General features: G+C 26.8%; 1 protein-coding gene across 1 annotated transcript in view; it reads right to left on the reverse strand.

Moving 5' to 3' along the window:
• The window catches only part of LOC113798642 (uncharacterized), a 35,387-nt gene extending 18,986 nt beyond the window's left edge, over positions 1 to 16,401 (reverse strand). The window contains exons 1-5 of the mRNA XM_075819777.1: positions 15,338 to 16,401; positions 12,594 to 13,250; positions 12,249 to 12,527; positions 7,343 to 8,695; positions 3,503 to 3,650 (exon numbers count right to left, since the gene is read on the reverse strand). Coding sequence (XP_075675892.1) covers positions 3,503 to 3,650; positions 7,343 to 8,695; positions 12,249 to 12,527; positions 12,594 to 13,250; positions 15,338 to 15,707 — 2,807 coding nt within the window. The 5' untranslated portion in view covers positions 15,708 to 16,401. The remainder of the gene's footprint in view (positions 1 to 3,502; positions 3,651 to 7,342; positions 8,696 to 12,248; positions 12,528 to 12,593; positions 13,251 to 15,337) is intronic.
• Between the last annotated feature and the right edge of the window lie 245 nt (positions 16,402 to 16,646).

Genomic DNA, 16,646 nt, shown 5'->3' on the forward strand with positions numbered 1-16,646 from the left:
TGAAAACAAATTAGAATTGAAAATATAAATATCAACAATTCGCAAAGGATTTGAACAATATTTTTCAAATTCTTTTTCTTATTGATTTTTATCATCATCTTTGTCTTTTACCAGTAATCACAAATTGAATCAAATGAAAAACTTTCTGGAAATTGTTTTTTTTCAAACAAGAATTTTTTCGAAAAAATGATGATAATGATTCATCATTAAATTACCAGAGATCAAATACAACTTCAAGTTGATCATCACCATCCTTATCATTTCTAATGAAGAAAGAATCAATTTCCTGTACTACAAAAAAAAGGAAAAAAAAATCCGATTGACTAGTCAGATATATGACATTCGGTGTTTATCAAGTATATGTTTACTTGATGAAAATCATTGATGATTTCTATTCATTGAATTGATAGAAAACAAAAACAAAAAGATTAAAAAGAGAGAAAAATTTCCGGGAATTTTCTTCACATTTTCTCATTTCCGCTGTCTGATTTTGTTTTGTTTTTCTTTCTGATTCAGTTCAGTTTAATAGGAAATTCATTTCTCATTTACCGTTTCAATGAATTTTATCCGAAAATAAAAATCCATTCAAAACCAAACAAAATCTTTAAAGAAAAAATAACGGATCAATCGAAATTCATTAATTTTCCCGGAATTTTTCTCACTTTGTTGACCAACAACAACAACGACAACATCGAAAAATATGTCAACCAACAAAAAATAACAACATCGATTGAAATGAAATTGATTATACAAAAAAAATGACATTAAAAATCATTTATGATAATGATGATGATGACAAATTGAATTAGCTTTTTTTCGTTTGTTTGTTTGGTTGTTTGGTTGTATTTTATCAAATCGCCCTGTCATTTACACACGAACATATGAACGACAATCTGGATTTTTTTCCTTATTATTATTATTATTTTGGACAATTTGATCGTAATACTTAACACCTCAATAATAAACATTTGACATTTTGTTGTTGTTGTTGTTGTTGTTGTGTAATTCTTCTTCGTCGTATCAAACATTACATAACATAAACACACACACACAAAAACATTTCAATTTGATTTGATTCGATATCGATCCATAATGTCAAAATGAATAAAAGGAAAAAGAATTTTTTTGTTTTTGTTTTTGTTTATTCTTTGGAAACCAATCAGAACATTATATTCCTTTTTGATTGGGTGAGAAGAAAATGAAAATTCTTTATTCTATGTATTGGTTGACATACCAACCGATCGACCAAACAACATTGGAACAACAACTAAAGCTTTAGTAGCCAAATGAAAAAAAAAGTCAAACATCATTTATCACAAATTGAATTCGATTGGCAATTCAAGTGAAATTGGTTTAACTACATTCCCTCCTTCTTGGAAAAAAATTTACAATTAATTAATTAATAATTTTGATCATCAAACAAACAAACAAAAAAACGAACATCAATTTTAGGGCCGAGAAACATTTTTTTCTCTTGCTGGTGATGGTGGTGGTTCATTAAAGAAAAATTGGGGAAAAAAATCGATCAACAAAGAATTTACAATCAACATTTCTTTCTACTCAAATTACCAATTTTGTCATTTTTTGTTTGTTTGTCTGGCTATTTTTTTCTGTTTGTTTCATCCTAATTTTTGGAAATGAAAAAAAATTTCTTATCTGAATTTTTCCGTAGAATTTCAAAACGATTCGTTCGCTGTTTGATCGATTAGAATTATTTTTTCATAAAAAAGAATTTAAAATGATAAAAATAATTATCGATTTTTATGCTGGCCCCTAAATGAATCAAAAAAAACAGAACAAAAAGTTTCCTGTTTTCCAGGAAATTTTCCCGAATCCAAAATAAACAAAACCACCACAAATGTATACACAACCAATCACCACATACAAACAAAATGAATGCAAAAAAAATGACCAGAAAAACAACAACAACAGAATTTATGTTACACACACACACACACAACATATAAATTATATAATGATGCTGATGACTGAATTGTATCGCTGTGAAAAAAAAGAAAAGAAAAATAGAATAGAAAAGATGGAAATCTCTATCGATGTTTCAAGAAAAAAAACATGTTATATCCACAAACAACCAGAAAAATAAAGACACATACTGAGTGTGCGGATGTGTGAAAAAACGAAAACATTAATGTTTGATGGATTTTGAATGTTCTTTTCTGAAAATGAAATATATTTTCTTTTCTTTTTTCGTTTTGTTTTGTTTTTGTTTTGTTCACATCAATAAAATATCCATCCACACACACACACACACACATAGCAAAGCAAAGCAAAACAAAAAAACATTTTTGTCATTTATTTTCCAGTAGTAAAAACAAAAACGGAATCGTTTCGTTTCGATTCTGGACCCGAAAAAAATTGAAGAAAAATAAATTCCAAAAAAAATCTAACAAATAACAACAGTGTTTCTCTCTCTCTCTCTCACACACACACACAAAGTTCATCACATCTTATTAATATTCAGTCATAATATTTGACATTTTTTTTTTAATTTTGTCGACAACTTTATCAAGAATTTCTTTTCTTTTTTTCAGTTAATAACGACTACAAATTCTTCTTATTTATTTGAAACTATTAGTGGGCTAGACGAATAAATGGCTAACCCTTATTATCCACACATCTATAACCATTATCCTTTACCGGCTACCATTAAACTGATGATGATGATCATCATCATCAAGAATGAATGGATGAAAGTAAAATCTCAGAAAAAATGATGGTCTTTGGTATACGAATAATTTAAAAGATTTTCATTTTGAATAATAGAATCCATTATGATGATGATAATTTTCACAAATCACCCAAAAAATGACAGTCGATATTCATATGATGAAAGTTTTGTTTTTTGCATTTTTCTGGTTACATCATAAAAATCTCATTGATTATTAGCTACGAATAGTCATTTTTTTCTCTTGTTTCAAATTTTTTTTGTTTCGATAGCGTGGGTGGGATTTTTTTTCTCATTTTATGCAATGGATCCCAATGGATCAATTCGCTAAAAATATATATCCGAAAAAAAGGACGTTGTTTATATTTTCCATTTTTTTTTCATTTTCACTATATTCCGAAGGCAATCACCTGGGACATTTTCATCTTTTTTGTTTTGTTTTTTTGTTTTCGTTGTTTTTCTGAAAGAAATATCATCATTAAGAAGATAGATAAAAATGATGATGATGATGATGATGATAGCCAGAGAAGAGAGAAAAAAAATGATAACCAAAATAACATCAAAGAAAAGTGATCAACAACAATCAAACAAAAAAACAAACAAGACAAACAGAAAATTCTGTGATATAATAAAATGACTATTTTAACATAAACAAGAAGAAAAATAGAATCTATTTTGGATAAGTTCAAATTAAAGTCAAAAGATAGTCTATTATTATCATTATCATCATCATTATCGACAACAACATTGCTAAAGATGCTGTTTAACATTCATTCATTAAAATAGAAAAAAAAGAGAGCAAATGAAAAAACTTACCTTAATTCTGTAACATTAACACCATCCAAAATCCAGGTAATTAATGAATATGGTCGTGCACCATATGAACGACAAACAACTTCTGTTTTTAATTCATCCGATAAATATGAACCAATAGGTGGCTGTATATTTACATGTGTTGGATTTACTATCGATATAAACAAGGAAACAAAAAGAAGGAAAAATGATACATAATGAAATAATGATGGTGAAAAGTAATTTAGTGGGGGAAAAAACAGAATAGAAAAAGATTCAAACAAAGCATTGAAAACGATATCGATTTTGGCTAACGTACTTGAACGGAACTTTTGTCGAAATCGATTCGCATCATCATCACTTGACCCGAGACATACTTCTGAGTGAACAGAATGATTATCTTTTCTCTGTTCGCATGCAAAAAGTTTCTTATAACCAAAAGAACATAGAAAGAAAGAAAAACATCAATATTCTTTTTATGAACTCTATTCACGTGTGTCAATTGTGAAAGAAATATTCTTTGGAAAAAAAATTTCAAGTGTCCAGAAATAGCCAGAAACAACAACTGCAAGAATTTAGTGAAAACAAAACAAAAACATTTTACAGTCGGTTATATTTTTTTTTAAAAAAGAATAACGAATGGATAAAAAAGTTTCTTATTTACTTTTTCTTTCTCTTCAATTCATTCATTTTCCATTGGAATAAACTAAAATAAAAAACGTAAATATAGTAAAAACGTAAATTTACATTGAAATTTTGTTTGTTTACTATCGTCATTTGATTATATTTTGTTTTCCTACCGTGAAATACAAATATAAAAAGCAAATGTATGAAAAAAAAGGAAAAGAAAAGTTATGTAGAAAATGCAAATGATAAACTAACCATAAGTAAAAAAAGAAAATCTAAAAATGTTTCAAGAAGTTGAAAAATAAAGAATTATTCTATATCGGCGTGTGTGGGTGTGTGTTTGGCAAGAAAAAATTGCATTATTTGCATCGTTTGATTTCAAATTTAAATAACAAAAAAAAAAAAAAAAAAACAAAAAAAAACAAAAAAAAAAACAAAACAAAACACTGAATTCAGACAAACTGAATTATTGGAATGAATAGAAAAATTTCACAGATTTTCTTTCCATACAAAAATTGTTTCCCATTGCCATAATCATTCATCAAAGAAAAAGAAAAATTGTTTGACCAATTCAAAATTGAAATGACTTTTTGTTTTTGTTTGAAAGTTGTTGAAGATCATCAAATAATAACAAATTGAAAACAAAAAAAAAGTGATTCAAACAAACAAATCATACAGTTCATTGAATCTTTTTGTGATTTTTGTCGATTTTTAATGCTTTGTGAAGTAGAAAGAAAAAAAAGGGTTTATGGAAAACGGATTTCATTTCATTTCAATCACACACTTACACACACACACACACTTGAACAAACACAGACGAAGAGAATATTCATTCATTTCATGAAAATAAAAATAAAAATTTTGTTTCCAACATTGTTTGATATAACCGATTCTTGAATATAATAACAATTCCATATCACCATAGTGAATTTAGTTTACATTGACCGGTTCACATTCTAAATTTATCAAATACGCAATCTTCAGCATTCTATTTCTTCAATTGCTGTTGATTTAGCTTTCTTAGAAGGAAAAAACATACGCACACATAAAAAACATTGAAAAATTAAAAACTATCGTCGATAAAATTGGTGATGATAATGAAAAAAAACAGGATTGGAAATTCTTTGAAAACAAGAAACAAAGAACATCCACCAACGAACACAAAGATTAAAACGGGAAAAAATTGACAAACAAACAATTTTTTTCAGTTTTTCATTTATATTTTCCTCTTTTTTTTTGTTTTGATTAATTGACTGGAAGAAATGAAACTGTATTTCATATCCCATACACACACACACCATTAGTATTTTATTCCGTTAATGTTATTTATGTTTGTTTGGACAGGAAAAAACAATGGATTTTTTTCTTCGTAGAGGGGATGATCCAAACAAACAAACAAACAAATGTACAGAAGAAATATGTAATATTTTTCAATGTTGAATAAAAAAAAAATTATTGTCAACTAAATATTTGGTTGTTGTTGAAACAAAAACTAATCCAAATAGGCAAAAAAACAAGGCATTTTTTCCCATCGAGACCAAAACAAAACATTGTTCCAACAACAATAATTGCCTCTGGTCCATTTGTCACATTTTATTATTTCATTTTCATTCATTTATTATTATTATTATTATTATTGTTGTTGTTGTTTCTTACAACAACAACAAAGAATGTAAAACAGGTAATAATTATTATCGTTTTTTTTCTCGTTCTGGAGTAACAAAAAAATTCAAACCGCAATTATTTTTAATGAAATGTTTTGCTTTTTTCTTCAAAACAAAACAAAATCATCGCATCTGTGTTATTCTTGAAAGTTTTTAAAAATTGAATTTTTTTGTTGTTGTTGTTGTTGGAAACAAATGTTTTTTTCTCTGAATCATATTACTTGTTAAAAACAATTACAATTAGTAATCAATTCAAAATGACCAGGAAAAGAATTTGGAAACAAAAAAAAAAAAAAAAAGTTTTCAGGAACATAAACTAAATAGTGTAATGAAAACTTTTGTTGTGTAGAAAAATTCTTGGAAAATTTCCTTGAAAAAAGAAAATAATGAAAGTAAAACAAAAAAAAAAAAAAAAAAAAACAAAAAAAAAACATTATCCCAATTCTAAACGACAAAATTGAAATCGATTTATATAATTTTCAGGAGTTTGAAAAGAATATCATTAAATATTATCCACCAGAAGAAAAAAAAAACAATATCAATTTATTTGAATTCGTTTTGTTTTCAAAAAAAATCGGTTTGTTAGTATTTTTTACCGTTTTCCAGAAAAAAACCCAAAAAAAAAAGAAAATAATATTAACCGTTGACTACGTGACTATCAATCAATGGATATCGTATTATCGTATAACACTGACATTGAAGCTGAATTCAAACGTTAAAAAAAAGTAAATAACAGTCAACATTCTTGAAAAAAAAACTGGGAGAATTTTTTCGTTTTTTTTTTGGAAAATGATAGCCAAACAAAAAAAAACGAGAACAAAATAATAATAAAGATCATCATCATCATTAAATAATGTCACCTGATTATTATGGATGCTCGACATCAACAACAAAATACACTGGCAAAGAAACTCTTCTTCATAAACTTTTTTCCAACGTTTTTTTTCAAATTTTTCATATCCGGTAATCGATTGATAAACAAAAAGAGATCATTTATTGATCAACTTCATAGAGTATTTTGTTTTCATTATCATCTATCATGATTAACACACACAAATATCATCATCATCATCAAGACAATGTAAAAAAAAGTATTGCAATAATTTCCGGTTTAAGAAAAAGTATTATTTTGTTTTGTTTATTAAGTGCAATAGCGCAAAAGCAAAAAAGCGCTTATCATATATCCCCCATCCCAAAAACAAACCGGATAAACCCGATGACGCCTTTCTTGGAACGAAATATTCTTAGAAAGAAAATGAGTGAGTGAGTAACAGATTGAAAAAAACTGGCTAAAAAAAAGATAAATACACAAGCAGCAGGAAAAAAATCGATTCAAACATCAAAAATGATCCAAATTAAGATGATGATGAGGAAAAAAATGATTGAGCGAAAGAAAGAAAGATAGGAGAAAAAAAATTTCTTGGTATTTCGAAAGTCCGAAATGCGAAAAAATAATTTTGAAACAAAACAAAAAAAAAAATGAAATCATAAGTGAAAGTATTATATGAAAGCAAGAAAGTTTATGGGAAAAACTAGACTAAACAAAAAAAAAGAAGATAAATTCTATACTTACAGTTAAGAATCAATTCGACCCAATACAATGTTGGCCACATTAGTTTTGATGAATTTATAAGGCAACCATATTTGATACCATTATCATTACGTTTCAATGGTGATGATGATAGTAACATTGAATTAATCACAATCATTGTTGGTGATGATGAAGAAGAAGATGTTGTAGTTATATTGTTGTTGCTGTTGTTGTTGGAATTTCTTTGAATTTTATCATCAACATCATTTGAAACTTTTTTACTGTTCATCATCATCATCATCATTCGTGTTCGTTCCATTTGTTCATCATTATTATCTGATGATGAAGATTTCTGCTGCTGCTGCTTCTGCTGTTGTTGATGATGATGATTGTTGTTTGATGAAAACATTTTCATTGACAAAATGGATTGATGTTGCTGTTGTTGTTGTTGCTGATACTGAAATTCTTTGCCTACTACTGATGTGATGACATGATGATGATAATTGACTTTTTTACCATCCATTAGAATGTCATCATCATCATTATTGTTACTGTTTGTTGTTGTTGTCATTTTAGTGAAGATTTTTTCACTATTAGTTAATTTGTTGTTGTTGTTTATATTTGAATCTGGAACAACAACAACAACAAAATTTTGTTGTTGTTGACGATGACCATCATCATCATCAACAGCAATAAAAGAATTTGGACGTTTTTCATAATACTTTTTATGTTTCGATTCATTATTATTAGAATCATTATCAATGCTGTTTGGTATCCATAGATAAAGTTTATCATGATATAATTTTTTCCAACATTTTTTTTGTCTAAATTGTTTTTCCAATGATTCTTTATTCTTCAGTTGATTTGGAACATTATCATCATTATTGATAGTGGTTGTGGTGGTGGTGGTGGTCAGTGATTGAAATTTCAATTTCATCAAATCATTAGACCATTGATCAATTTGTTTAAATGATGATAATGACGATTGTTGGTGTTTTTGTTGATTATCATCATCACTATTATCATCATCATTGTAATAATTATCATCAAAATAGAAACGATTATCAAGATTTTTATGTTGTCCATTATCATCATCAACATCATCATTGAAAACATTAATTTGTTTGAATGTTGAATCGATAATTTCCCATTCAACATCAATTTTGTCATCCATTTTCGAATTTACTGGTGATGAAACAAAAACAACATTTTTATGTTTTTGATTACGATACGTTTGATATTCATTATTATCATCATCATCAACATCATTACTATTACGTTGATGATAATCATTATAATACATTTTATCAATTAAAATTAATTTTCTTTTTGTTGTTGAATTTAATTTTGATTTTGGATCAAAACGTAACCATTGGATATTTGGTGATGGAATTCCTTTTTTTTTGGAAAAGAAATGAAAAAACAAAATAAAATTAATCAATAAAGTTTCGCGGAAAGTTTTCCCAAAAAAAAAGAAAAACGTATCATCAATTGCAATTATTGAATCGAAATTCTTTATTATCAAATGGATTATTTTCTCTTCAAAATAGAAACCCTAAATAAGTGATGACATTTTCAGTGATAAATCTTTCGCCATAGAAAGTCATTCAAAGAGAGAAAAAAATTCAAAATTATTTTCACTATAGTTTATCTTTCATATATTAATGATGACCAATTTCTTTCTACTATGATGGCCAAAAAAACAAAACAAAAAAATGTTATCCGATCGATTGGACCAGAATCAGTAGATCACCAAAAAAAAAGAAGATTATCTTCATTATTGATGATGACAATATGAAGAACAACAACAACAACAAAAAGGGGAACTTTCTTTATTCTGTTTCGTGATCGAATCAAGTGTTTTTTGTTGTCTTACTTTTTTTTTGTTCTTTTTATTTATTATTATTATTATTTTTTCAATTCAATTCGTTTATTTCATGTTGTTGTTGTTGATTGTCATCATCATTATCATTGACATCATTTGATAAAGTATTTTTTTTTGTTTTGCAAGAGAAAGAAAAAAAATATCATTCTTGATCACGTTTTCGTTCATTCGAAGATCTCATGTGATCGAATGAAAAAAAAAAAACAGGAGCCAAATTTTCAATTTTTGTTTTCCCCTGTTCATTATTTCATTTCAATTTTCAAAAGAAATTGATAACGAAATTTTTTAATGAAACAAAATAATGATTCCTATGTGTTATATCTTATGAAATGACGATATCGAACATCAAAAAACCGTCGGGGAGAAAGGATAGAAAAAACTTTTTACTATTTAAAATTAAATTAATCTTTCTCTCTTTATTATGTAATCAACAACAAAAAAAAACAACAACTAAGGCCGTGGTCCCACTTGTAAAAACTAACAAACAGACTAAACCGAAAAATGCACTGTGGAAGTAGAAAACGGGAAAAGTTTGCGATTTGACAAACTGGCGAGTTTAACATATAATGCAAGCATGATCCGGCAAACTAGTTTTTTTAGTTTGTTCAAGTGGGACCACTGCCTAAAAATGATTGGAAAAGAAAAACAAACTTTTTCATTTTATCAGATGAAACTTTATTTCCATAATGAATGAATGAATCAAACAACAAATTAAGATATTAAGAGAATCAAGATTGTTTTTCTTAAATCCAGAAAATCTTCAATCACCGACAAAGTCAACAAAAAAAAAGAAGAATAATAAAAGTTTCATCATATCAAGAATCGTATATAGGAAACAAAATTATTATTATAACCATAACAAAAGTAAATGAAAAAATTAACCAGATTCATTTGTTATTATTATAAACACGAATTCTTTGATTTAAACAAACGATGCGAATGATGATGATGATGATGATGATAAACCTTGAGGTCTATTAGGTTGATTAAAATCAAAAAAAAAAAAAAACCAAACAAAACAAAACAAAACAAACATCTAGACAGAGACGATGTGTTTATGGTGAATATACAATGTTGAATATATAAAAAAAATAAGAAATTCAATTACGAGAATTTTCTTCCAAAGTTTCAAGAGTGTTTTATTTACTTTGATCTCATTTTTGTTGTTGTTGTTGTTGTTATTGTTGATCTTTTTTGGCTTTTTTTAGATAAAATTTTGATGATGTGAATCATAGTTTCATTTCTTCATATTTGGTTTTTTTTTTTGGTTGGCATTTGAAATATCGATTTTTAAATCTTAACGAGGTACCCCAAAAAAAGGTTGAATATTGCAAAATGAAACAATTTTTTTTCAGAAAATTTTAAAATTGAAAAAACTGCTGACATCCACGTAAAAGCATTTTAGATACACTGAACTGGAACGTGAACTAAATCGAAATTTATTTTCTTACGAAATACACTTTATCTTTATCATGATGATTGAATTAACTATATTGGATATCAATAATTCTTGCAAATGAAATTGATAAAAAAAATACCTATATTCCTGATAAAAATCAGCAAAAAAACAAAAAATTGTAAATAATTTTCTTATTTGAGAAAGTTTTCCAAAAGAAAAAAATTAACATTATTCATAATGTCTATTTTTTCCTATGACGTTTAGCCAATATTTGAATGTATATAAACTAAACTTTTTTTTCAAATCGATTTCTATAGAATGGAGAATGAAAAATTCTAGAGATAAACTTTATTCGAATAACAATTGTCAAATTGATCAGAATAAATATTTGAAACATTCGGATTTTTTTTTTCTTGAATCCAAATTGTACCAGATAAATGGTTTTTTTTTGCCCACACACTTCCAATCTCCCAGAATCCATTGTACAGATGAACCATATATATCCATCACAATTGTCCAGTGATGGATTCTCTCTGTGTACACATTATACAATTGGATTGTGAAAAAAACTTCAACAAACAAATAATGAAAAACATTTTGATGATGATAACAACAGTGTGTTTATCAACAAAAAAAAAAATTTTGTGTGCAATTTTCGAGATATATATTCAAAATCAATTTTAACTTTATAGATTTCACAATAAAATAGAATAGAGAAAAAAAAATCTATCCATTTCATTGAAATAAATTCTTCATCATCATCATTCAATTTGACAAAATGAAAAGTTTATTTTTTTCTTCTGTTGAATCAATTTGATTTCCATTTTCATCAATTTTTTTTTCTTTTTAGCTGGCCATCATTATAGCCTATGGTCCAGTCACATATTTATTTTGCTAATAGAATTGAGAAATTTGCCCAGAAATTTCAGAACATTCTTTTTTTTTCTGAGAAAATTGCCATTTGATTATTCGTGTTTGTTTGTTTGTTTTGAGAGAAAAAGTAGCTTAATATGGATCAATTTCAAATGATCACCATTTAACCATTGATTTTTGTTCAAATAGCAACTAATTCAGTCTCTAATAAACTTTTTTGAATAAATACACATACACACATGTCGTTTCGGGTAAATTTTGAGAAAGTGCAAAATTCTTTCAACTTTATCTTCGGCAATTAATATCAACGATTTGAGCAATTTTCTTTACAAAAAGAGAATATAAGAGAAATTTTCTCAATTTTTTTTCCTGACCGTTAAAGTTTACAAATTGTGAATGTTTCATCATCATCATCAGTATTATTATCATGGCAATCATTTCGGTCGAATAATTTTCGACAAATAAAAGGAAATTTTTTTTTGTTCCTTTTCTATTTCTCGCTATCTATTATATGGCCAACATAATTTTCAAATTCATCTTTCGTTTGTGTGTATTTGTATTTGTAAAATAAAGATGAGAAATTTTGGGGTATTATTTTCCTTTCAAGATCAATAATAATAAAACATATCCAAAAATCGATTGGTTGAATCGATCGATCGATTCAAATCGATTTATTTTTAGAATTTTTTTTCACGCTTCTTTTTGTTTTTTTTCTTCTATGCAATCGATTTTGAAATTTGTCTTTTTTTTTCTTCACGAGATCCGGATAAAAAACGAGAAATACAACTTACCACCATAGGCACGACAAACTAGTCGAATATTTTGATCACCTTGATTTGCATAAATCTGATGAAGATTTTGTTGTTGTTGTTGTCGTTGATGATCGGAATGATTCGACTTTGATTTAGAATCAATATTTTTAATTAATTTTGTTGAAATATTTAATGATGATAATGTATCACAATGTTTTTCACTTGAAGGCACTTGATTTTTTGTAATCATTATCGTTGATTTTGTTATTGAAGGCATCCATGATTGAATGGCATCAATTTCAATCATTTTTGTCGGCACTAAATTCCCCCCAAAAAAAATCAAATGTTTTTCAATTCAAGTTATGCAAAGAAAAAACAACTTACCATGAACTTTAAGCTCAACAGTAGATATTAATGTACGCATCCAACGAAAATCAACTCGACACCAATATAATCCATTATCATTTGACTGTACATTATCCAATATTAATTGTGCCTGATCATAATCATTTTGATTGAATTGAATTTTTTCATTAATTTCATCATTATCAACATCTTCCTTATTATTATTATTAATGATTAATTCAGCAGATGATGATGATGATGAATGTTGTTGTTGTTGTTGCTGTTTGGGAAATATTACCTTTGCACGATTCTGATATGTTTGTGAAATGAAATGTTTAAATGATGAATTATGATTATTATCATTCATCATTTTTGTCAATGGTTGACGCATATCAACAGTATAGATTGGTGAACCGGATATATCATCACCATGATAGAATAATAATAATTTTGGTGAATCGGCCATCATTATATTTGATGATGATGATTTTAATGGTAATGATAATGGTTGCGAATTTTCAAGTTTCTGATCAGATGATATATTCACCATTGTTGATGATGATGATGATAATGGTAAATTTGTAATCGAGATTGGTGATGGTTGTTGTTGTTGTTGTTGATAATGTTGACGATAATGTGCCATATTACATGGTATAATCACTTTTGAACCGATTATTGTTTCAATTGCTGGAAATGCTATATTTTATTTAGGAAAGGAAATTTTCACAAAAACAGAAAAAAACAAAGCAAAATGTTAAAGATTTTACGTAAACATTTCCTGACAGGATTAACAACAGCAACAACAAATTTATTATTATTCTTTGATTAATTAACCCAAGATTAATTAATCATTGAAAAAAAAGCAAAACAGAATCATAAATAAGTTTTTTAAACATAAAAAATTGTTATTGAATGAGAATATTCAATCACAATTCAAAGACATCCATTCTTTTATGAATTTACTGCTACTAATTATTCATTAAGATTTTTGGTTTTTGCTTTTATTAATGAAAACAAAAAACAAAAGAAATCATTTTTTAATGTATTTAATGATGATCATGGTTAGAAATTGGCCAAATTACCGTTTTTTTTTGTTTGTTGCCAACAACAACAACATCTGTCGGGTAATATCTTTTTTGTTGTTGTTGTTGTTTCTGATTCTTTATTCTCGTGGTATCATCAATGACAACAACAACAACAACAAAATCATCATCAGCACATCATTTATTTGAAATGGTTAATGGGGGCAAAAAACAAAAATATTTATAACCGGGAAACTTTTCCGGAATTGAATTCATTTATGGTGTTTTTTTTATTTTCGTTTTTGGCTGTGTTCTGTATTTACCAAAAACATGCCGAAATTAATAATTTTTGTTTTGTTTGTTGCTTATTCACCATCACAGAATCGTTTTGTTGTTGTTGTTGTTGTTGTTGTTGTATTTTGCTGCTTCTTTTCCGGTTATGTTTGTTTCATAATGGTCATGTTTAATGTTGATAGCTATTATGTGTGTGTGTGTTTAAAGCCTAATCTGTATTTTTACACTTAACCAAGATTTGATTTACGTTTTCAAATCAATCAAAACAAAATGGTTTTGTATGGAATAGCAATGAAATTCTGAACCAAGAATTTTCTGTTTTTTCACGGACAATTTTCAAAGAATTTGTTCGATTATTTTCATTAGAATAATGAAAAATAAAGCAAAAAAACAAAATTTTATGATTAAAACATTCAAAAGATTTGATGAAGTAATTGAAGAAAAGAACCAGATACATTTTCTTTGATCTATTTTTCTTGGCTTTTGGTTTATGCAAATCTATTTATCACACACTAATCATAACAAGAAGTAACCAAAAGTTTACCCGAAAAAAATGAATAATAACCAAAAAAACATGAAAATCTTTCTTTATTTCTTTCGCATGAAAATTACAAAACACAGAGATTCATTTCTTCATTTTTTTGGTTTAACAACAGGAAAAAAAGCTGACATGTTTTTTCCCCGACGAAAATGAGAGATTATTCATAAAAGAAAATTTCAGCATTCATTCTATTCTTAACAGATTAGCTATGTTTACGGGAAAAAAAAGAATTTTCAATCTCAATCAAACACACGCACCAACCAATGAATTGAATGAATTTGAAAATCCAGAAAAGTATAAGTAAAACCAATCAACATAATTTAAAAAAAATACTTTTTAATATTTATTTAATTAGATTGAAATGAATTTTTGATTTTAACCAGAATTTTCCTCGTATAATCACAAAAAAAGCATTCAATTTTTTTAATCGAAACTTTTTTCCTTTCGAAAATTTCTACAACTATTCTATTTGGAGGGTTGAAAAAAACTGAAACTAAAACTCTGAAAGATATTGGTAATTTTGAAAAATCATTCGACAAATATTAAAAAAAAAAAAAAAAAAAATAGAAAGGGATTAAATATCAATATCGTGTGTGTGTGTGAACTTATAAATATGTGAAAATGATGATTATTTTTATCATCATGATCATCATCAATTAACTCAATCTTTAATCAATGAACAAAATGTAATCTAGAAATTTTTCATTAATATCATCATCATCATCGTTTTTTCTCCATAATAATAATAAATATGAAAATGAAAAGAATAAGGATTATTCTTTGAATCGAATGAAATTATTCTGTTTTTGGATTTCTTTTTTTTTCTTCATAATTTTGTTATTGCAAAAAAAGATATATGAGAAAAATTTTAGCTAGAAAAACTCAGAATAATTTGAAATTTTCATTTCAAAGAGCAAAGAATTTACCTTGCACTAAGGTTTTATTCAGATAATAAAATGAAGATGAATTCATTGATGATGATGATGACTGTGATGGTAATGATGTTTTGGATTCTGAAAACATTGTTGATGAACAATCACATAATACACAAAACATAACAATAATGATGATGATAATGATGAATGAAATTTGAATATTTTTAAAAAGCTCAAATTGATTCAACAACAGAATCAATGTTGATAAAGGCACTAAAGTTGGTGATGATGATGATGATTTGTTCGTAATTTTTCGCAAACGTTTCCAATTCAATTCGGATAAATTTTCTTTCTTTTTCTTTCGAATACGTTTACGATTGATCAATGACCATTGATCAATCAAAATATCGTTGGTGAACATTGTTTTTATTTTAAATCAGATCAAATGATCAGATGATTATTTGGTTACAACAACAATAAAATTGAAAAAAAATCACCGTAGAAAAACGAAAATTTGAATTTTTTTCTTTATTGATCCTAAAAAAACGGAAAAAAATTTGAATCAAACACACGAACACTTGAATATTTCGGGAAAAATTTCCGAATGAATAAATTTTCTTATTTTTTTTTCGTTCGTAACAGAATATTTTATTTCATGAAAATTTTCTCTTTAGTTTTTTTTTATTTTGCTCACTTATGTAGCAATAAAATTTAAATTTTAAATTTTAGAAAGAAAAAAAACAAAAATTCTTTGCCAACGTTTCGTCGTAGTCGTTTGTTAATCAAATTAAGGTTTGTTAGGTCGGTTGGTCGATCGATTTTTGTTTGTTGCAAACAAAACGGGAAAAAAAATTCAAACAAAGTCCATTTTTCAGAAAGTTTCTCTTGAATCATCCACGAAAAAAAATCATGGACATCGTTGCAATTGTGATTCGTGAACCATGATCAAGTTGAATAATTTTCACATACAAAAAAAACACGTTAAGAAAAAAAACAAGGTAATATTTTTCTGCAACAATGAAGATCGAAAACCGTACAACATTGGAATAAATTTAAAATTTGAAACAACAAATTTTTTCCGATAACACCATTACGGTTCAACATTCAAAACTAATACTGATGCTTTATTCAACAAAAACATATAATACATATCCCATTACCAAGAACATCTACTACAAACTACTGATTCATTTTTGTTGATAGCATCAATACAATTTTGTTATATAACGTACACATATATACCGAATTCAAATCATGAAAGTAATGCCATTTTGGAACCAAAAAAGATGCGTCAAACATACAAGCGCACGCGTCTTTTTTCTATTCCTATTTGTTACAGGTTTATGGTGAAATTAAAATT

This window comes from Dermatophagoides pteronyssinus, unplaced genomic scaffold (genome assembly GCF_027571235.1).
Source record: "Dermatophagoides pteronyssinus isolate colony J.1.1.1.1 unplaced genomic scaffold, Derpt_VIB-CSIC_2022.12 sq0004, whole genome shotgun sequence".
NCBI lineage: Eukaryota > Metazoa > Arthropoda > Arachnida > Sarcoptiformes > Pyroglyphidae > Dermatophagoides > Dermatophagoides pteronyssinus.